At 38.1% G+C, this 24,113-nt stretch overlaps 2 protein-coding genes across 2 annotated transcripts; both read left to right on the top strand.

Annotated features, from left to right (window-relative positions):
- The first annotated feature begins 6,600 nt into the window (after nt 1-6,600).
- On the top strand, nt 6,601-7,959 carry LOC143561768 (uncharacterized protein At4g26450-like). The gene is made up of 2 exons (XM_077049752.1): nt 6,601-6,851; nt 7,068-7,959. The coding sequence occupies exon 2, from the start codon at nt 7,105-7,107 to the stop codon at nt 7,957-7,959; it is 855 nt and encodes a 284-aa protein (XP_076905867.1). The 5' UTR covers nt 6,601-6,851; nt 7,068-7,104.
- A 4,983-nt stretch (nt 7,960-12,942) lies between these two features.
- Nucleotides 12,943-18,430, top strand: LOC143561759 (uncharacterized). The gene is made up of 4 exons (XM_077049749.1): nt 12,943-13,002; nt 16,852-17,502; nt 17,617-17,996; nt 18,371-18,430. The coding sequence occupies exons 1-3, from the start codon at nt 12,943-12,945 to the stop codon at nt 17,866-17,868; spliced, it is 963 nt and encodes a 320-aa protein (XP_076905864.1). The 3' UTR covers nt 17,869-17,996; nt 18,371-18,430.
- The last annotated feature ends 5,683 nt before the right edge of the window (nt 18,431-24,113 follow it).

Below are 24,113 nucleotides of genomic sequence, written 5' to 3'. Positions count from 1 at the left end.
ATGTTTTTTTGGAATAATCATGTTTTTTTTATAAACATGAGCGAATAATCTCAAATGACATCATATATATTAATTGATCGAATGTATGACATTTTATGTGTATGAATATTTTTTTTGTTAGTATCATGGATATATATTATCATTTATCTAGGGTTGTGGTATGTACTTGAATAACCTTATTTGTCACACAGATAACTATACATGGCTATATCAAGAGTTATAAGCAGACATATATGTTACTTTAACAAGAGTTACAAGCATATATGGACAAAAGATTTTGACTTTTGATAAGTAATGTATATCAACTGATACAATCACAAATTTAGTGTACAATAAAATTTTTGCTTATTTGTAACATATTTGTGTAATGTTATTTATGTAATTTTTATATAAATTGTATTAACAATAAATGATGATTTTGTTGACTGTAATTCACTTCATAGTTAAAGTTTAAAATTTTTATCAATTACCCGTGTAATACGCGGGACTCAAACTAGTATATTATATATTATATATTATCTAAAAAATAAACAAAGGTGGTGAATGAAATCAACCAAAAATAATAAAATATTTAAAATGAAATTTTGAATATTTGGTTTTAGAAACTATAGCTACGATTTTAATATATTACATTAATTAGAATATTCAAAATGAAAAATTAAACATTAAATGAAATATGAAAGATAATACTTTAATAGTATTGATGAATCTTATTTTAATTTATTATTGATTTATTTTATTAAGATGAAAAATAGAGAAGTCATTGATATACATGGAAAGAATGAGAATCAACCAATAGAAAGGAGAAATTTTGACATAAAGCCTATTGCTTTAATAGTATAGTTAGATAGTTTTAAGAAACTAACAACCTAATAAGCTGTATAGTGTAATTTAATATTTCATAATTAACATTTGTTCAATAAATATATAAAATAAATTAAGATTTAGAAGAAAAATAAAACATGATATAGATCCTTAAGCTATGTGGTTAAAGTGTGTTCAAGTATGACATTTAATCAAATTGTTATGGTTTCTAATATTAATTGAAATATAAGGTAAAATAAATGGGAAAAAAAATATAGATATTGGTTGTTAAAAAAAAGCTATGAAAATGGGTTTTTTCACATGTGATAGGTTTTCTCATGATGATAGTCTCCAAATTCTTTTATGAAGAATGAAGATGATCGATAGATTAGTGATCCATCATTGACTCAAATAATCGTTCAGAAAAGCATCAGGGGCAAGAGACCTAAATGTATCAAAAGCAAAAGGAATGAAGGCATGTTGATTCCCAACACACGTCTTCTCGTGCTTAGCAATTTTTTTTGCTTCTGCCTTAAGCACAGCCTGCCTAGCATCAAACCCGGTGTCCCTTAGCCCGACAAGAGGGGACACCCCAGTAAGGTCCACACAAGCATGCTTCCCCCCGCCCATCCAAACACAAAAATGTCCGTCAGTTCCTTCACGCGGATCCGACAAGAAATTCACATGAGCCTCTTTTCTTGCCGAAATTCCCGCCCGTTTTAACACATCAAAAAGGACATCCCTAACCAAATCATGTCTATATTTAAACCCTGGGAGTTCTTTGCAACGAACCGCGTGTTCAACAAAATTATCTAAACAAACTTTACGGCAGACCGGGCATAACTCATCAACGGGGAACAGGGGGATCATTAAACGATATTTAAGAATGGCTCGGTACTCCACTGCTGACATGAACGATAACTTTGTTTTCAGTAGGATCGGTTTACCATTCGAAAAGGGATGGTGGCACAGATTGTTACCCGCTTATCTGCCTCTATATTGTATTTAGATCCATTCATGAATTGATTACTTAAAAAAGTTCTCTTCATAAAAGAAAAATAAAACATCATTCCAACAACACTTAATGGACACGCCACTATAATAATGTTATGTGATAAATAACTAATTACGTGTCTACGTCATTCAAAATCAACCATGTTATTGTTAATATCCACGTTATCTATCTTCAAAAAAGAAAATATAGCTTGGAACTTGGAAGTGTACCATCCACTAACATAATGGGTTGACCAAATCTCAACTTCGTTATCCACTATTTCTGTCCAAATTCAGATTTCAGTGCATAGCATAAAGTCCTATTAGTTTTTTTTTTCAACTAAACCAATTTTTATCTCATCAAAGTTCAAGCCTGTCAATGGAGGTGCCCTTTATATATTACAAATTTAATTTCAAATAAAGAAACGCATGAACCATATAACATTTGTATATAATGTTTTACGTATATACTTAAAACAGAAAAGACGAGGCGGTTATAAGATAACATAAATGAATTTATGCAAGAATTAAAGCAATATTTTTCGTATTTAATGAATATTAAGTTAAGAACACTTTATATATGTTGCTAAAAATGTGTGAGCCAGTGAGATGTTATATTAAAGACATGATAGCTTTACTAACGTAGAAGTCACTTTTAATAAAAACAAGGATGAATAGAATATACAAAAGTAAGAAAGATAGTATATATTTCAACAATGATCAACCAATTTGTATGGGTTCTTGAGAAAACTGCTATAATTCTTCTCATTCATCCATAGTTTTTGGAACAATGATAGACAAGATCACATGTGGATGTTGGGAAACATACCATGAATGTCCCCTCAATGGTGAAATCATAGTATAAAAGGTTGTTAATCTTGACTTTTATTAATTCTCATCAATGGCTCCAAGAAAACATATTTCCTTATATGCTTTGGAAGGTTTTGGAAGTAGGGTGCCATGCAATCTTATGATTGGTTTGCATATAAGATTTATTAGCAAAACATTGGCATTGGCATCGGTCCCACACAACGGGAGCTTGGGAATCTCCAAAGAAGAGACTTAACATTCAAACACCATAAACTGCAGTTTGTGATTACATACAACTCATAAAATTGTAAAAAGGGGATTTGTACGGTTTATCTAAAAGAGACGAGTTACATAAATCTTGTGAATTAATGTCGCACTAAAGATGAAGGCGATACCACAATATCACTAGATCTTTGATCTTGTCCATCCACACGTCAAACACAATATTCCTTTTGCTACAATTTTCATTTTGAAGTTCATTTTACATATGGTAGACTTGTAGAGACTAGAGAGGACTCAAATGACCAATCTTTATGAAATTGTGAATTATAGGTGTTGCTTGTAAAGATTTGATGCAAAATTTGATGTTCCAAAGCAAAGTTTATGTTTTCATGTAATATTATGACTAGCTTCAAGCTTCAAAGTTCTAACTCTTCGACCTCACGCCACGTGTTATCTTGAACGCATGTATTAAAAAATCTCTTAAAACTATTAAAATTACAAAAAGTATATTTTTAGTAAGGCAAAAACCAAAAGTAAATATGGAAAGACATTTACGTGTATTGTTGATTGCGTGAACACCTAAAACAACATTTACGAGTATTGTTGATTGCGTGAACACCTAAAACAAAATAAAAATTCATGTTTTTTATTTCGTATTGGTATAACTGTAATATTATCTTATTGCTCGTTTATCATATAACATATCGTTAAATGTAATTTCAGACTTCAAGTTATAAATCGGTGAACTTGAGGGACCAATAATAACAAGTCGGTTATGTTTCCTAATTGTTGGTTGTGTTTCCTATTTTTTTTACAATTATAATAGGTAATGTCTTTGCTAACAAGTTAGGTTAGTCTATGTAAACCAAGTCATGGTTACCGTTATAGAAAATATGAGATGCAAATACACACAAAATGTAACCGAGTTAGGGTTCATCTAGACGCAACCAAGTTAGGGTTCATCAAGAGTCAACTCGAGTTAGCTTTAAGGGTATGTTTGGTATGGGGCAATGGAATAGATGAGTGAATGGAATGCACATTGTAATGGAATAGACAAAGGAATGAAAAAGATCATTATCATTCCATTACTATGTTTGGTCACCATATAAAAATGGAATGATTAATCACTTTATTATTATTACTAGTTTTTATTCCCCTACGGGGGTTGTTTTACCTTATTCGTTTATAATATTTATATATTTTTTGAAAATTTTATTTTATTTATTATATGAAAATTAATTATATACTTAGTATTTGATGATTAAAGAATTTCACATGTAAATGAGAGGTTATAACATGGTTTAAAAGTTATTTGGGTTTGATAAAACTCATGACTCGCTTATAAAATTCTTTTTTAATTATAAATAATATATTTTTTTAAAGAAATCATATATTAAATTTTAGTATATCTCTATTTTATAGGATTTTCATATCAAATATTTGGCGAGATTAATTTTTAATTTAATGAGATGTTATAACCCGTTTAAGGAATATTTGGGTTTGGTAAGACCCATACCCGTGAATTTGGGTCAAATGTATGAGAAGCCTTCATTTATAAATATTGCAATTTGGTGGCTTGAGAGAATGCAGGAAACAACCAAAGAGTTTTAAATGTTTCGTTTATATACATTAAAAGTAAAATTATATAATATTAATAATAATATGAATATTTATAATAATTAATTTTTAGGACCCTCGTGCTGCAGCGAAATCGTTAAACCGAATAAAAATTATTATAATAATATTTAATCACGTATGTGCGTTGTGAAATGTTAACTCTTTAACCTAATAATAATAATAATATTAAAAATGTAGTACTAATATTAATATCATAATAATTATATTATAATATACAAGACAATAATGAATAGTTATATAATAATATAATAACTATATTCGGAAAATAATAATAATAATTATAATATCATCTATAAAATATATAAACGAAGATCCAAAAATCCTTGGTGTCGCGATGTGGACGCTTCCCTTTTTTTGGAGTCACCAGATTTGCTTGATTTTTAAATGGAGGCTTCTCATGCATTTGACCAAATTCATGGGTATGGGTCTTACCAAACTCAGATATTCCATAAACGGGTTATAAAATCTCATTAAATTAAAAGTTATTCTCACCAACTTATTGATGTAAAAATCCTATAAAATAGGATATAATAAAAATTAATATCTTATTTATTTTAAAAAAGATATATATATATATATATATATATATATATATTATTTAAATTAAAAAACCAATTTTATAGTAAAAAAAATAAACAGGTCTTGGGTCTCATCAAACCATAAGTATATTATTAACTTTCATAAATATTATTTATTATTAAAAACCAATTTTATAGTAAACAAAATAAATGGGTCTTGGGTCTCAACAAAACCATATAGCTTTTAAATCAGGTTATAACATCTCATTCATTTGTGAAACAATTTATCATCAAACCATAAGTATATTATTAACTTTCATACAATAAAAAAATATAAATTCAAAAAATAAATATATATTATAACAAACAATATAAAACAACCCCCATAATACGAGGGATAAAAACTAGTTATAATTATATAATAGTAATAATGATTGTTGACTATTTTGGCTTTTTCATTTATTGAAAGAATGGAAGAAAAATACATACCCAAAAGAATGAAAATCTTAAAAATGGAAGGAAATTCATTTATTGTGGAATGATTCCATTTATGCATGATAACCAAACACGTTTTTTTCATTCATTTGGAATGAATTCCACCTTCCATTCATCCATAACAAATACTACATAAGAGTTGTAATCAGTTTTTAGAGTAATATTTTCTGATAAATAAACGAGGGTTAGTCGTTTACTTTATGTTCGTTTATCGACAGGGACTTGACATACAGATAAAAATGTATAGGTTATGCGAAGTTAATGTTAGCTACACATAAAGGTGTACAGACTAAACAGGTTGAGACCGGCTCACTACAATCTGACCCGAACAGGTTTTAGCCAAACCAGTTCTCAAACCGATCCAACTCGCCAATTCTAGTACTCGTTCTCCTTTTGGAACTACCAAACCGGTTCTAAACCGGACCGATTTGAAAAAAAACGGTTTTAAGACATGTTAACTGATTTATAAACCAAATCGAATCAGTGCTGACCAATTCAAACATTCATGCTCTTAAATCGGTTCGGGTCAAACTGGTTTTTACCGGGCATTGACCAAACCAATTCGGTTAAATAGATCATGAACATCCAAAAAAGAAAAGAAGAAAAGGAAAAAAAAAGGAAAAAATAATAATCATTACTAAAGTTATAAAGGGTATAAAAGTTACGCTAACCGGGGCGCTAACCGGGGCGCTAGAGCCCCTCCGCTCGCGCCCCGGGGCGCTAACCCCACACCACCGGGGCGCGAGCAGGGGCGCGAGCGCGGAAATCCAGGCAGGCGTGAGGCTGGTCGCGGGAGAAGAGAGATAAAAGGTGTCTTGGAGTTCGAAAAAGAGCCGTTGAGGGGTGTGGAATTAATTAAAAAATATAAATTAGCTGGAGCCCCTCCACACCAGGGCCAGGGGCTCCAACGGGGGCTCCAACACCCCCCTTATCCAGTTTCTCTCTCTGCCACACGTCATAATATTATTGGCTGGAGCCCCCACTAGACCCCCCCACACCCCTTAGCCTTATCACATTACTAAAATAATAATCACAATAAAAGTTAAGAAAATAAAAAAAAATCATTACATGTATAAATCCAAGCCCATGAAATAGTCATTTTAGTCATCACAGTATTTGTTCTTTCTTCTTCTTTTCAAAACCATCCCTGTATTATTTTCAATCTTATTATTCTTCCTGTAACAATAATAATAATAATAATAATAATAAGCCTCCATTAAAATATCCGACCAACCAAACACAACACTATAGCTATTAACTATATAAGTATACATACATGCTCACTTTCTCTCTCCGCCGTGTCACCGGCGATCGGACCTTCACCCACCACCGTCCAATTTAACTCCGACCACCGCATATTATTCCTCACAGGTACACGTCAACGCCTTTTCATAATATTATTATTATTATTTTGACTTCGTAAAAGTCAAATTAAGTCTTCCAATTTATCAATTTCAATTCCAATTATTCGATCTGGGTTTCATACCATTTGATTCAATTCGATTTAGTTATTCAGTTGATTCAGTTATTATTATATGGGTTTTCTTGTATATCCAATTGCTTACACTTTAATTTGAATTTGTTTAGGTTTATAATCCTTTTAGGGCTACATAATTAGTTAATTATGCAAAGGCATCGTAATCCGGCAAATGGGTTTCGGTCGAATCCCATCGGAATCGGACCCGGTGGCGGTCCGGGTCACCGGGGTTACAATCGAGGGGTTTTCGGTAGGGGGCAGCCGCCTCCGGTTCGTAGGATTGATGTGTTTATGGAAGCTGGGAAATTGGCAGCTGAGTATTTAGCTTCCAAGGGTTTAGTTCCGCCGAATTCGGGTAATGGGAAGTGGCAAAATGGTAATTTGAAGAATCAGGTTGGTGGTGCGGGTGCGGGTGGTGAGGATGCGGTTTCGGGTAGTGGGAGGAGACGATTTTCGGATGAAGTTAGGGGTAGGAGAAGTGTTGGGTCGGTTAAAAGCCCTGCGGTTGAAGTGAACCGGGACCGTGAAGAAGTTGTTAACCGGAGTTCTTCGTATACGGAAAAAGTTAAAGATGAAGAACAGAAAGTTGTTAGAGACGGTGGTAACGAAGACCAGAAATCGGTATCAGGTGACCAACATAATCAACCGCTTGATGATAATGCAGACGTCAAGACTCCGGTTTCGGAGTTGAAGAACGTGAACGCGAGTACAGATGACGTGGCGATGGATGACGGTGACATCGAGACGGAGAAACCGACTGTTAAAGAAGAAGAGGATTTAGCAGAGGATATTATTAATAATAATAATAATAAGGGTAACGTTGAATCATCGAACAATTACAGTAGTGATTTGCTAACGCTAATCAGGGTTAACAAAGTTCCGACCAAAACGCGATCTTCCGTGACTCTCAAAGGATCGAAAAGTGACCCGGTGTTGATTTCTGGAGATGAAAAGAAGAACAAACAGGAGGACGAAAATCAAGAACCAGAAGTGAAGAGGTAGGTCCCAGCAGAGCCCAGTTGGACCCGCAAGACTCACCTTGAAGAGGGACGTCTGCGCAGAAACCAACTGGATCCGCAGGACCAACCATGCTCAGAGACGTGACGTCCTTACGCGCAGTACGCAAGCTGGTCCCGCAGGAAATGCCTCCCGATGGTGAAGGACTCCGCCTGTCCCCGCAGCCTCGGATACAAGCCATCAGGGAAGGCCACCCGCGCAGCAAGGCTACACGCACAAGGCACTTAGCTCTCAATCACTCAGTGTCACCTGAAGGAATGAGCGAAGCCGGGGACTATCCCGCACAAGGGCGGGAGGGGGAATACTCCCGCCCAAATAAGCCAGTCCGTACGATACAGGAAGATCTTCTGTACTGTACCTGACGAGGTATGGGAAAAAGATCTGACTAAAGATACGACAGCTTACTGACACAGTATGGCGAGCAGCATGCTCCTGTACTGTGTCACTATTAGCCGCTGCCTACTCACCAACTACCGCCATACCACGTGCGTAGCCGGCAGTTGGTAGAAAAGGAATAGTACACAGCAGGCCTGGTCACTATCAGCCGCTGCCTACCCACCAACTACCAGCAGGGCACGTGCGTAGGCCACTGTTGGTGGAACAGGAACACTGTTGCAGCCGGCCATACCTCCTTGGAAACCTACCTTCGGCTATAAATACCCCAAATGGTATGACCATCTCATCTTATCTTGTATTATCATATTATACCTGATATCTGCTCTAGCAATCTCTTAACATACATTTATATTTAAAGAGCAATCTAGTCTGATTCTCACGCCGGAGGGTGGTCACAAGGAGGAACCCCCCCCCCATTCTCAGTGACAAGCTCACGGTGTCTGTTTTGCAGGTGATCAGAAGAACCATCTTCTCAGGGTCTAACCCCTCGTGGGAAACTGCTATCTAACCCCCAGGTTATCCGTAATCTGCCCGGGGTCCGGTTAGTGTTTCTTCATTGGCGCCATCCGTGCATAAAGCTAGAACTTTATTCTTCTCCAGTTTTTTCAAACTTCCAAGATGGTTAAAGAAACTCCGGTAACCACAACCCCAGCTACTGGGGGGAATACCGGCAACACAGTTTTTACAAACACTACCCCGGCTACCCAAGCCGGGGCAAGTGAAGTAAACTTTACGAACACTACCCCAGCTACACAAGCTGGGGCAAGTGCAGTAAATAATCGCTCACTGGGATTCACCGATACCCAGTTAGAGAAACGAACAAGACTCCCCCGCCAAACACTCGATGAAGTTAAGGCATGGGCGGAAGCACGACAGAGGGAATTCCAAGCTGAGTTGGACGAACGCTTGCGTTCCGTCCAACAGGCTGACGAATTCGAAAATTACTTCGATGACTCGGAGGAATCCGACTCCGACGCGAACCCTCGCCATAGGGCAAAAGGGAAGCGTAAGGAAACGGATCCCCAACCGAGAAGACATTTTGGACAAGCCTTCAAACCAAAAAGCACAGGTGGAAGTCCGCGAGACTTCTCCAAAACATTCAGACCAAACGTTGCAAATGCGGGAACGTCCAAATTTGCAAGGGACATTGCGGAAGCAATCGCCCCTAAAAGTGCCAAACAAATGTCCAGCATAGGCACATATGATGGTATATCCGACCCAGATGATCATTTGAACAGATTCATAGCGGGGGCAACCGTCAGTAGTTGGACGGAACCTACATGGTGTTACATGTTCCAAATGACACTGGTCGGGGCTGCTAGAGCATGGTTCGACCGTCTACCGGTCAACCACATCTACGACTGGGCGGACTTTCAACAGAAGTTTAGCCAACACTTCAGCCAGCAAAGAAAGTATACCGAGGAGCAATGGACAATCCTCAAGTGCACTCGAGAAAAAGATGAATCTTTGCTGGACTTCATCACTCGCTTCAACTCGAAGAAGCTAAGTCTGGGTAACATTAGCGAAGATCTTGTTCGCGCTGCCTTTATTCAGGGCGCGAACGACCCAGAGCTCATCCGCACCTTAACGGGTAAAGATGGCATGCCATCCACATGGGATGCCATCATGACAGCAGCCAAACGCTTTGCGGAAACGGAGAGGCAACTGGGTAGAGATCTCCCACAGAGCACAAACCTCTACACCCAGAAAACAAGAGAAGACAACGTTCTCACCGCCCGATTAAACAAAAAGCGGAAGCTAGGCATTTGGCAGTCAAGGGTAAACTTTGACACCTCATCCGGCTTGCAGCATCGGTTAGGCGGAAGGGATAACGTACAGTCAAATAAGAACTCCAGATGGACGCCGCTCACTAAAAGCGTCACCGAGATATTCGCCACCGAGGAGCTCCCATGGCCAAAGCCTCAAATAATCCGACATCGCCACAATGCTGATCGGAGCAAATACTGTGAATTTCACAGGACAAAAGGCCACAACACCGAAGAATGCATAGACGTGAAGGACATGGTCGAGGCATTCGTCAGAGATGGGACGCTCGCGCACCTCGTGGCGCAATGAACGCTGAGCAGGCTGATGCGTGTAGAACCCCAGCTGGGGAAAACACGAATAAAATTCCAGCTTCAATATGGAGACTACATGCTGCGTAAAGAACGAGATCCCGAACCAGGTGCGTATCGGCTCGATGGCACTCTCATCCCAACAACATGGAAGAGAGCTCATTTACACAGTTTGCATGTAAATCAATTCCAAATTTGTAAAGAAAAGGCCAAGAGCCACTTCTAATGGAAACGATTCTCCTTAAAACATTGACGCTGATGATTTTACATTTTTATGATCAACACGGATATGCCGGTTTTCACCGCATAAATACGTGGAAAGTCGTTGCGTGGGGAAGGCGGCAAAACCCGCATAAACCCAATAAACGACAAACCTTCACGCAGGTCAGTCGAAGGGGAAAAGTTCAGTCCTCCCATTAAAAGAAAGTGCCGGTCTATCCGCATAAATCATGAAAAAGGGAACTGAACAGTAACCTATTGACAACCGCGCGTCGAACGGTTAATTTATTCAACACGGATATGCCAGGTTTTCACCGCATAAATACGTGGAAAGTCGTTGCGTGGGGAAGGCGGCAAAACCCGCATAAACCCAAAAAACGACAAACCTTCACGCGGGTCAGTCGAAGGGGAAAAGTTCAGTCCCACTAAATGAAAGTGCCTGTCTATCCGCATGAATCATGAAAAAGGGAACTGAACACTAACCTATTGACAGACGCGCGTCGAACGGATCAAGACAATTTCTAACAAAGGAGGAAAACCTACACGCAGGTCAGATGGTAAAGTTTAGCCATCCTACTACGTGCAAGTGACGGTCCTACCCGCACAATCACGGAAGAGGAAGCAAAACTTCACACCTATCTACCACGTTCAAAGGTTAACTTATTCTAAACACTTGGAAAATTGCTAATTTAAACTAAAGTATGCAAGTCATACAACGTTTACAAAGCAAAGAACCCAACGAAAGTAGCGGTCTTACCCGCAAAAAGATTTATATTTCACAAAGATTCATTACAAGAATGGCCGGGTAACTACCCGCCTACAAGAAGAAAAAAATCTATACAAGCTAAATCTATCCTAGCAGTGGGAAGGGATCTTCAGGATCAGGCTTCAGGGCCACTTCCACTTGGACCAGCCCCATCAGTAGAGCGTGGCAGTTCAAGGAAAGCCTTAAGGATAGCTAGCCCATCATCAGCAGCAGCAATTTCATTCACCTTCTCCACCACCGGATGCGGGAAGGCGGCGTATTGATTTACTGCTTGGTCATATATGGCTTCAGTATCTACATTGTACAAAGGGAAGTTGGATGGCGGGACGCCTTTCTCAACGAACCCTAGACCAAGCAGGAAGCCGACCTTTTCCCCATCCTCGTGAGAAGCGTTGAGGGCTGCGCTCATAGCATCGTCGTAAGATGTCTCTGAGAAGACCCGATGCACAACCTACAAAGAAAAATACAAGTGTCAGAACCTTTCCTATTTATAAGAAAAAGCGTAAAGACAAGAAAAGATTACCTGAGACAACGCTTCTCGAAGAAGCCATTCCTTGGCAACCAGAGCTTCTTGGAGGGCAGCTTGAGCTTCGTTACGGGCGCGATCGGCTTCACTCTTGTTGAGGTTGGCAAGCAACACTTCTTTAGCCGCAGCCTCTTCGACGCCCTTCAGCTTACGCTCAGCATGGTCAAGCACCCCCCTCTGGTCCAGGATTTCTTGGAGCTTTTTGGCGTCTTCCATCGCCAAGGCATCATGAGCCCGCTGGAGAGCCTCTAATTTGGCTTTGAGTTCTTCATTCTCCACGCGTAGAGACTCAGCAACAGCTTCAGCCTTGGTGGCCCTCTCGGTTGCGTTCCTTGCAGTTTCCTTAGCCAGCCGAAGCTGTTCATTAACAGCTTGGGCAGCCTTGGAACGGGCCTCAAGTCGAGCCTGAACTTCAACCTCGAGGGCCTTGAAGGCCTTCTCCTTTTCCGCAGCTACGGCGGATAGCCTTTGGTTCTCCTCCCGGACAGTCCGCGCCTGAGCCACTTCTTTAGCGCGAGCTGCTTTCAACTTGTCGTTTTCACGACAAAGCAGCTCGACGCGCGGCTGCATCCGGGCAAGGAGAACCCGAAGCTCATTGCTAAGCCTACCCTCCTGGTAGCTAGCCATGGCTTCCCCCAACGCACCCATGGGAGCAGCGTGACGAGCCCACTCCACGCACTCCACAGGGGTGCGAAGGGTTGTTCCTCGGCGAATGTTCCAGCGTGGAACATACACTTCATTGGAATCCGACACTGCAAAAAACACAAAGCAGTTAGGAAAAGATGATAAAGAAAATATATATATAAAATAGGCCAAAAGAACCCTACGCACCTGTAGGGTCAATTACAGGCCGATAGCCGCCGAACCCATCACCTGAACCCAAGGGAAATCCATCCAAGAGGTCAGGCAGATGGGAAGGTAGCAGAGATTGGTGAGAAGTCCCATGCGTACCTGATGGATCGGCCGTTGTTGCCGATGGCGGGGGCATGGTAGCAGCCGCCGCGGTCGTCGCCGCGGTATCCGCAGCAAAAGTTACCGCCGGCTCGGTGAAAGATGCTGTAAAAATCGCACTCACAGCCGGCGGTGACGTCATCTCGGCTGGAACAGTCGGCTCAAAGGAGTGAGCAACTGGACCAGCGGAAGCAGGCGCAGGCGCCTGGGTCGTCGCCTCAGGTAGGCTGACCAAGCCTACCGTCATTGGCGGAGAAGTACTACTCTGCACTCCACCCTGGAATGCGTCAACATCCACGCCTGCACAAAGAAGATAAGTGGTAAACGATATTAAACTATGAAGATAAAAGCTAAAGGAAAGTTGTACTTACGGGTTTTCTTGAGCCTAAAGGTACGGAGAGGCGGGGACGGACCCGATGGAGCCGGCCTCTTTGCGCCGGTCACCGTCGTCTTCTTTGGCTCTCCGGAGGTGACAGTCGTAACCTCTGGAGCGGTGGTCTTATCACCACCGGGATTCCCCGCCACCTCTTCGCTCTCGGTCTCCGAGTCAGACCGAGGCGCTGGATCAGCTGTGGAGGCCACCTTCTCCTTCCCCTTCCCGCCGGCAGCCTTCTTCTTCCGCACCAACGGAGGACCATCTGCGGATTCCTCATCAGAACATACGATTAGAGGAATTCCAGCAGAGGTTTCAGCATTGAGGGGTACAGGGTCGAATAGCGCCTTACCTGGCCGACGGGCGCTAAGGATCTCATGGCCTAGCGGATAGACCTCCACGAACCGATCCGCCGTTTGTTCCAGGATGGGCAACTCGTTCTCGTCCAGAGCGCGAGTACCCATCCGAGCGGGACCGTCAGTCTCCCGCGGGTTTAGGAGCGACTGCAAGTCGTTCCCCTCTGAAATAAACAAGAAAGAAGTTAGAAGAAATTCATAATTAACAAAAGGGAAAAAGGCATACCGTAAGGAACAGAGTTCGAACCGTATTCGAGGACGATCGGAATCTTGCGCGCATCAGCCTCCTTCCACACCCGGCTCATCCCCAACATAACCATCCCGGATTCCGCAAACCGGTAAACCGGAGATTGGACCCGAGATATCTTCGAGAACCATTCCGCCTCCTGGTAGCTGGAGGCGTGAAGGCTTGGGAGAGCTTGCCCATTCTTAAACTTCATGGCAATGGGGATGGCGCGAGCGGATATGAAGAAGAACTCCCGCTTCCACGCCCGAAGACTGCGCTCGGTCGCGCAAATCTTCAAACCCTTAATTCGGGTAGTCAGGGTATACCACCCCTGGATGCACCTCCAAGTATAGAAGGTCATCAGGCGGTCAACATAGGGCTCAACGCCCAAAATCCGGCACACCCACTCGAAGTGGCGAATCTTGGCGATCGCCATGGGGTGCAACTCGGTCAAATGAACACCGTGCCTCTCGAGGACACGGTAAACAAACTTTGTCAATGGGAACCTAAGATTCCCATAAACAAAGAATGCTGCATAAACCCCGATCTTGCCTCTGGGGGCATCGTACACGGTCTGATGGGGTTCAGGAAACTCAGGCTCGAGGGACTCGAGCATGAACTTCCGGACAACATACCGGTACAGATCGCCGGGCAGAGCACACTGGCACTCGCCAGCAGTACTCTTGTCATCGGCTGTGGATTCAACATCACGAGACATCTTGTGAAGGAAAGAAGAAAACGATTTCGGGAGAATGCTTGCCTGAAAAGGGGAGTATTCGCCGGAAATCGCTTAAAAGATGAAGAGAAGAGTGAAAGTGTGGATTACAAAGAACCCTCCCCCCCTTTATATACTAATCGCAATTAATGCGATGAAATTAATGCGGAAGAGAGAGAAAACGAAGGTGCAATGAAACTATGACACGTGGCAAAAAGCAAGCTGGCAACAGCTGTTGACAGGACGCGTACCATTAATTTCGCAGCCACGCGCACGAAAAATCGCGCCCACGCGCCTGTAAAAGCGTCTGGAATGACCATGTACTGTCACGTCACCATAACTTCCTGCACGATCTGACACAGTCAGAAGAAACCGTCGCACGACGTTTCAGAGTTTTGGACTGTTCTTCTTTCCACCAACTCTTCGAATTTCAAAATTCAAAAAGATCAAAAAGTAGGCGGGAAAATACCCCTTACCTTGGCGAACAAGTAACCGTAAGACGGCTGCGGGTACAGTGTTAAGGCAAAACCCTTCACATACCTAGCACCCGCAGGGAATTGAAGCCAAGAAAACCTTGGCGAACAAGTAACCGTAAGACGGCTGCGGGTACAGTGTTAAGGCAAAACCCTTCACATACCTAGCACCCGCAGGGAATTGAAGCCAAGTAAACCTTGGCGAACAAGTAACCGTAAGACGGCTGCGGGTACAGTGTTAAGGCAAAACCCTTCACATACCTAGCACCCGCAGGGAATTGAAGCCAAGTATTCCTCGGCAACCAACTACAAGACGGGTGCGGGTACAGTGTAAAGGCAAAACCCTTCACATACCTAGCACCCGCAGGGAATTGACGCCAGGAATACCTTGGAAGTAAAGTAACCATAAGACGAGCGCAGGTACAGTGTTAAGGCAAAACCCTTCACATACCTAGCGCTCCGCTGGGAATTGAAATCAAGAAGGATCTTCTGGGCAATGCTTGCGGAAACGGAAATAACATCCCCGCATAGCGGGAACGTCGAGAACTACGTTGTTTGAAGCTCCAGGATGGAGTTGGTGGTTTTAACATAATTGATCACTATGTTCAAAACTACCAAAACCTCATGGAGAATCCACACAAGTGGGACTCAACGCTCCTGACTTGCGAGGAGGTTACAGACCTGCCCGCATCATACCCAAAGACCAAGCAGGAAACTCAAGAATTTCTGCAAGTGACAAGGACTTCCGCGGGAAGAATCCCCATGGAAAACCTTAAAAAACCCTTTTCAAAACCCTCTGCTTAAAGTCCAAAAGTTCACCTCACTTTATTAAACACTCATGAGAAGAACATTGGACTGGGGGGACTTGAAGAGGTAGGTCCCAGCAGAGCCCAGTTGGACCCGCAAGACTCACCTTGAAGAGGGACGTCTGCGCAGAAACCAACTGGATCCGCAGGACCAACCATGCTCAGAGACGTGACGTCCTTACGCGCAGTACGCAAGCTGGTCCCGCAGGAAATGCCTCCCGATGGTGAAGGACTCCGCCTGTCCCCGCAGCCTCGGATACAAGCCATCAGGGAAGGCCACCCGCGCAGCAAGGCTACACGCACAAGGCACTTAGCTCTCAATCACTCAGTGTCACCTGAAGGAATGAGCGAAGCCGGGGACTATCCCGCACAAGGGCGGGAGGGGGAATACTCCCGCCCAAATAAGCCAGTCCGTACGATACAGGAAGATCTTCTATACTGTACCTGACGAGGTATGGGAAAAAGATCTGACTAAAGATACGACAGCTTACTGACACAGTATGGCGAGCAGCATGCTCCTGTACTGTGTCACTATTAGCCGCTGCCTACTCACCAACTACCGCCATACCACGTGCGTAGCCGGCAGTTGGTAGAAAAGGAATAGTACACAGCAGGCCTGGTCACTATCAGCCGCTGCCTACCCACCAACTACCAGCAGGGCACGTGCGTAGGCCACTGTTGGTGGAACAGGAACACTGTTGCAGCCAGCCATACCTCCTTGGAAACCTACCTTCGGCTATAAATACCCCAAATGGTATGACCATCTCATCTTATCTTGTATTATCATATTATACCTGATATCTGCTCTAGCAATCTCTTAATATACATTTATATTTAAAGAGCAATCTAGTCTGATTCTCACGCCGGAGGGTGGTCACAAGGAGGAACCCCCCCCATTCTCAGTGACAAGCTCACGGTGTCTGTTTTGCAGGTGATCAGAAGAACCATCTTCTCAGGGTCTAACCCCTCGTGGGAAACTGCTATCTAACCCCCAGGTTATCCGTAATCTGCCCGGGGTCCGGTTAGTGTTTCTTCAAGAAGTGAAGATTGAAGACGATCGTAGTTATGAATTTGCGCAAGGATTACACGCGCGGTCTTTATCGTTTCCCCAAAGATCATCAATTTCTGATCATGGATTAGATGAAGGTCAACACGGGTATTCTAGAAGCTTTTCGGCTTTAATGGACGGAGGCGAGAAACGACCGTTCGAATTTGAAGTCGATGATAACACAGAAGCAATCAAGAAACCTAAACATTGGGCCTCGGCGACTACAAATCATCAAGCGGATGACTTTTTTCATATTTCAACTTCACGGGACCGAGCGTCTTCTCAAGAAGGTACGCCTGGAATAACCGAAGAAAAGCAGTTCTTTCCTAGTGATTTTAAGATGTGTGACCTCAATGTAATGGATGTTTCTGGTGCGCGTAACAATCATGGTACAAATTCAGCCATTGGGTTTTCGTCCGTTGGCCAACCAAAGCAAGAACCGATGTCTGTTGACTTTGATTTGACCATGAATAGTAGTTGTGATATAACCGATAGACATGGTAAAGGGGTCGAGGTCATTGATTTGGATTGTGATTCCATGCAAGAAGACGATGACAATGATAACGACAATGACGATAATAACTCAGAGCGGAGGCAAGTTCATTTATTTATTTTATTATACTTTTAATTTATTCGTAACTTGGTGTATTAGATACATGACATATTGACGTTGCGTTATCTTTGTTGTTTATTTTCTGTAATAAATAGGGAGGCAGCAATATTTACAGGTCTTGAGAGCTTTCCCGACAGTATGCAGAGGGTCAGTGACATGCCTCAAGATGGTTACGGGCTCATGATTTCCGAGTTATTAGATGCTGATATTCCTAATTCTTCTGTATCAACGGGTGTTAATTCTATGCATAATGAAATGAGTCTCCCAAATGAAGTGGTATATCCTTATTTTCTTGATTATAGATATAGCAACTCATTAGGATGTTATCCAGTTTATTTATGGAAATATTAATTCTTTAAAGCTTATTGTCAGGATATACGTGTCAGCCAATGCTAATATACGTGTATTGATGATTTTTTTCAATATATATGTCATTGGGAGAGATACCGATAAGTATGCCAAAACTCTAAATTTTATTGGTAATATTAATTGTTTATCCAGTTAAAAAGATGTTGATACGTGCTTTCATATGCCAAAACGCCTTAAAATCTGTATGACTGTATCGGTTTGAACATAATAATAACGTATGCTAATCTCCTATATTTAGAGCTACTTACTTAAAAAAATTATGTTCTTGTCATATAACGAATAATGTAGTTATATATATATATTGGATTTGATATGTGCACGATTCTCATATTGCGTGATGTTTAATGGAGCCTGTTGACCACTTGACACGTTTATTTAATAACCGGTCAATACAATTTGGAATTTGAGCAACGTTTACTTCGTGTTTTAAAGATTGAAACTTTATTACTATGTGTGGACTTATGGTTTGGTTGCTGCGTGACAGGTTTCGTGCCAGTCTGGGATCAGCAGCCGTCACAGGGATATGATAAGCGTTATTAAAAATGGCCCGAGATATTTGAGAGTGTAACGGGGTATGTTAATCTGCTATTCTAGTCGGTTTTTTTAAGCTCCAGACTATTTTATGGTTTTATGTAGTTTGCTTAGTTTTATAATACATAGAACATAGCTAGTAATCATGATTGTTATACAAGACAGCCTGTAAACATAAACCATTAATGTTTTTTCGGTTTATTCTAGTGGTTGATTTTTATAGTTAGTTATTAATAAACAAATATCCATGATTCCATGTTAATGATTCCGTGTATGACAAACGAAAGTTGCTGAAGTTATGACCCGGTTCGGTTACACATTGAGTTTGATGACAGCTTTAGGTCCAAATCGGAAACTCGAGTAACCATCAAAAGGTTTTCCTAAAATGCTATTTGTACTTATTTTTTCATGATCTAAATTTTTTCCGTGTCTGTTGGGTGTAATCGAATCTCAGTCGGGATGGATTGAAGTAGTGTGTTTCGTTTAGTTTAACGTTTTGCGAATTGCAAGTTGAGATCGAGACAGGCTTGTTTCATTTTAATTTAATCTCGAGCTCGTGTTAAGATGATATCGAGTAGCTAAGATTATCTCTATTTCTTGTGTAGTTTTGTTTTCTAGTAACAAATTCATGTGTGATGAAAATTTTTAAATGGACATGGGTAATTTCTACAGGTTTAAGTTATATTGTGTAGCTACATAGTAATATTTTTGCTTGCCAAAGTGTTCATTTTTGGATGAAAGTAGCGAAGTTTTAGTTTTTCGCTCGTTGAAGTGTAATTTTCCGAAAACTAAAGCTTCTTTTTTTATGAACGTGATGAAAATGAACAAACAATTCATTAAAAATGAATACCATGCGGAAATGTTTAATTTTTGGTGAAGACGAATATCATTTTTTTATCGAAACAAGACTAAATGTTCTTCAACAAATTTGTAATCTTGTATCTATTCGCATCCTGTATGTTTTGAAGGACAGATTTTACGAAATGATGGCTATTCTTGTTTTTGATTGTTCTTCTTTCCGTTTACTTTAAATGAATCAAAAGTTCACCTTTAAAGTGAACAAAATACTTCACCTTCACAACATCATATATAAAACGAAATACTCACACTTTCTAACGCTAAAATCTATAGTCTTTTCGCATAAGGCTAATTAAACTTAAAAACATGGTCTATCATTGAAAAAAAGCATATGCACTTTTTCAAATTTCAAAAGTGGGTACTAAACGAGTTAATATTCCGTCTGAACCTAGTGGCTTGTCTTTGAAGCATTCTAAGGTATTTTTTTATATATTTTCAAGTTGCCAACAAAAAAGAACAGCGGGCCAGTTTTTTACTCTGGGTTGTCAATGATCTTTTTGGCGTTCTCAAGACTCGAGGACGAGTCTTTTTCAAAGACGGGGAGAAGGAGGTGGAGAGACTCGACAACCCTGTCGACTCCGGTGGCACAGATTTAGAGCAAGGTGCGGCGTATTATAAAGTTGAGCTTTTTGGGTGGGTCATGGTGGTAACGATTATGAATCGAGTTGATATTCCTTTCGATCCAGGTGGTTTGGTCAAGACAAAACTTGAGGACGAGATTTTTCGAAGACTGGGAGTATGATGCAGGATGTATTATTAGCTTATCTTTTATTATTTTGCGTTTATCTCGTTTCCATATTTATCTCCTTTTCTTTTAGTATAAATAGGGTGTTAGGATTTCTTTGTTATTCAGTTTTTGATCAAGTTTTATTGATAAGAACATTGTTTTTGGAACCTTTGGTTCGTTTATTCGTCTTTGATTAATCATGAGTTTCTCAAGCCATTGATGGCTTCCAAAACTGCATCAGTACTGATGCAGTTTTGAAAGTGATCAATAGCTCGAGAGACTCATGATTAATCAAATATGATAAAATCGAACCAAAGGTTTAAAGAGCAATGTTCTTATAACAAAACTTAAGAAACTAAACAATCATGGATCCCTATTTATACAAAACAATAAAAAAGATAAACTACGGAACGAGGTAAACTTAAATAATAAAAGATATTAAAATCTTAATTCAAATTAGGAAATAAATCTGCATCAATTCCTTTATAACATGGTTACATGAAATAACTATATATCTAGTGTATAAAATACTTTTATCATGTGATAGAGATATACACTCTATGCAAACTATTATATGATATGGTAACGTTATCAACATTCTTAAACAAACATAAAAAAGTTTTAAAGATACACACCCGTGTCTTTACATAGCTGGGCCGCCACTAACACCAAGAAACGAAAGCTAGGGGAACGAATGTAGTTAGATACCCCAAATACTAGGAGCTGTGTGTATCGACCCGTACAGTTTGGGAAAATCGTGTGGTTTTATGAAACCATGTGATATGGCTCGAATCCGTTGTCAAATCATTTTTCCGACAGAGACAATTGACAATTGAACCCGATTTTTCCATTATTTTCATACCCGCAATAGTGTGAAAAGAAGGCCCCGCCCCAAATCTATGCATACTATTAAAGCAAGGAGCAATTTCCACATGTCACCATTCTATGGTGTCCACATAGGATGCCACCTCATTGCCATGTCACCCATTACATTTCTTAAGCATACCAACTCATCAAATAACCTATATTTAACCCATAACATTTCTTAATTATTTACCCTAATCAACTTTTTCTCTCTTTTTATAGTTTAGCCGGATCTCCTTTCTCCTATTCATATATTCCGACGAATATGGATGTAGATTTGTATTAATTTTCCGGTAAGTATATATTTTATAATAGACTTCCGATCTTGATCTATCAATTTCCGGCAACATTAAATTTTTTTCGGTTATTGTTTCCTCTAACCTTTTTATCTTTATTTTCATTGTTAACTGATTTTATTAAAATCAGTTTAGGTTGTAAATCATAAACGACGATGAAGACTATATGTGGACGTATTAATTTTTACCGGTAAGATTTTCCGTTGAGTTTTTCCGGCTATGTGTTATACCTTTAACAATGGTTTCTTTTAATTATTTCAGGTTATCTACCCGATTTATTTGCTCAAGTTTTCTTTTTAGTTTGTTAATCAAAACCTTATATTCCATTTTTTCGTTTTTCCGGTTAGGTTTTCCGGATGTTTGTTTTACCTATAACAATGGTTGCATAATATCAATATTAATATTCTACTTTATAATTTCAGGTGAGTGTCACGGCTTATACAATCTATTTTCCGGTGACACCTTTAATTTTCCTGTTTCCGGTAACATCTTTTATTTTTTCCGGTTATTAGTTATAATTAAAATAATCCAAAATATCAATATTAATATTCATTTTTATTATTTCAGGTAATTGTCCGACTCATATAATCCAATTTCACGGATTGATAATGAGTTTATAATATGTACAGATTTTAATTTTAGTATTGATGTATATTTCATTTTTGAATATTCATGTATATTCATTTTAAATTTTGTTACATAAAAGAAAATATTATTGTACATAGTAGATCCGAGATTAGTTGATCTGTATTTTTTTTTCGGCGTGTGTTAATCTATTGTCCCAAAATTTATTATTAGTTTGACTTTCCTTATTTTTTAAATAGCATAATTAACATGAATATTGTAATTTATATACTTTAACTATCCCATTAACACATTTTATATACTTTGACTTTCCTTAATTTATAAACAAACAGTTTTTTAATTTAATTTGAATTATTTCTAAATAATTACTTGATATTCAAAGTGAATAAGTTTATTTGGTATTCGAAAATATTCAAGTTATTATTAAACTTAATTTTAATGTTTTTTGACCTTCAAGTAAATAAGTTAATTTGTTATATTTTTTGTACAAGTTAATATAAAAATAATTATCCATATTTTGCATAATAATAAGTTTTCTAAAATCGACAAAAAAAATTATTGCCGTGTTTTGATTAATTTAAATATGATTTCAATTTATAGTACAATATATTATAATTATAGAATTATTTATCATTATTAATTTATACTACATAATCTATAAATAACTAATGAAGTTAATATTAAAGTAAATAAGTTAATTCTTTTTATATTTACAATAAATTAATTGTCAAAGTTTAAAATTGTATATTGTTAGAAGCTAATATTAAAGCTATTAAAGTAAATAAGTAAATAAGGAAATAAGTAAATAATTAAACGAATTAAGGTAAGTCGTTTGAATTTTAAAGTATCCATATATTTTTGGTATATATTGACTATATTGATATTCGAAACTATGGAAGTTAATATTAAAGTAAATAAGATAATTATTTTTATATTAATAATAAATTAATTTTCAAAGTTTAAAATGGAATATTGTTACTTCAAAGATATTTACAATTTTAAAGTAAATATTAATTGATTTTTTTATGTTGACTAAATTGATTTTTTAATCTTTGAAGTTAATATTAAAGTAAATAAGTTAATTCTTTTTATATTTACAATAAATTAATTGTTAAAGTTTAAAATTGTATATTGTTAGTTCAAATATTAAAGCTAATATTAAAGCTATTAAAGTAAATAAGAAACTAAGTAAATAATTAAACAAATTAAGGTAAGTCGTTTGAATATTAAAGTATTCATATATTTTTTGTACATGTTGACTAAATTGATTTTCGAAACTATTGAAGTTAATATTAAAGTAAATAAGGTAATTGTTTTTATATTAACAATAAATTAATTGTCAAAGTTTAAAATGGAATATTGTTACTTCAAAGATTAAAGTTAATACGTTAATGTTAAGTAAATAACTAAATAAGGAAATAAGTAAATATTCAATCGAATTAAAGACAAATAATTAGATGTTTTATTGATGTTGTTATGTAAAATCAAAAACTTACATAATACTGAGTAAAAAACGACATGATTTCTCGGTAATATTATAGTATGTTTTAATTTACAAAATTATGTCTCATTTCGATTTATATTATATTTTATAAATTCATGTACATCTTATTTCTACACTTTCATATTTACAAAAATACATAATCGTTATAGACAATCATATAATTTTATAAATAACTAATATTTACCAATTCACACCTTCAACCATTTTCCAGATTATAATATACAATTATTCCATAATCGATAAATATTATATTTTACATAATCGATAAATAAGTAAATAACGAAATAATGATAATTAATCTTCCATAATAATGATTTGACTAACATTAACATGGAATATATATTTACATATTATATTATAAAAGAAATTCACAATTTATGTTTATATGAAAGTCAAATTTGTGCATCTTATTTCTACACTTTCATAATTTACAATTATTCTAACTAACCATTTTCGAGATTATATTTTACAATTATTCCAAATCATTTTTTTTAAACCGAATGAACAACCCTTTTTTATGTTTTTAATTCTTTCCATTTTAATAAACTCATTCCTTAATATGGTTTGACCGAAATAATAATCTAATTATCCCATTATTACAATTTATTTGGTTTAACTTTCCTTATTTGTTAAAAAAACCGAATGAAGAAGTTATAAATTAAATAAAATTTCCGACCGATTTAAGTATTTGACCATTCACATTAAATCGTTTTTTACCATTCATATTAAATCGTTTTAAATTTTAAATAACTTTCACATAGTCAATATAACTTTCTTGAAATATACCAACATGATTTAAGTACTAATAAATTTAATATTTGCACTCACAAATTATATTCATATAAAAATTAACATACATTTG

This window comes from Bidens hawaiensis, unplaced genomic scaffold, assembly GCF_021521415.1.
Source record: "Bidens hawaiensis isolate Kalapana, Puna unplaced genomic scaffold, B.hawaiensis_p1.1 tig00020785_1, whole genome shotgun sequence".
NCBI classification, from domain to species: Eukaryota; Viridiplantae; Streptophyta; class Magnoliopsida; order Asterales; family Asteraceae; genus Bidens; species Bidens hawaiensis.
Note: the sequence above shows the minus strand (reverse complement) of the source record. Positions and strands in the feature narration are given on the sequence as shown.

What these genes read in the sequence shown, in the direction of transcription:
- LOC143561768 (XM_077049752.1), top strand. Translation starts at nt 7,105, where the DNA reads ATGCAAAGGCATCGTAATCCGGCAAATGGGTTTCGGTCGAATCCCATC.
- LOC143561759 (XM_077049749.1), top strand. Translation starts at nt 12,943, where the DNA reads ATGGTAGCAGCCGCCGCGGTCGTCGCCGCGGTATCCGCAGCAAAAGTT. An exon ending in CAAAAGTTACCGCCGGCTCG is followed by an intron (nt 13,003 to 16,851) that starts GTGAAAGATGCT and finishes TCTAACCCCCAG; the next exon opens with GTTATCCGTAATCTGCCCGG. An exon ending in ATAACTCAGAGCGGAGGCAA is followed by an intron (nt 17,503 to 17,616) that starts GTTCATTTATTT and finishes ATAAATAGGGAG; the next exon opens with GCAGCAATATTTACAGGTCT.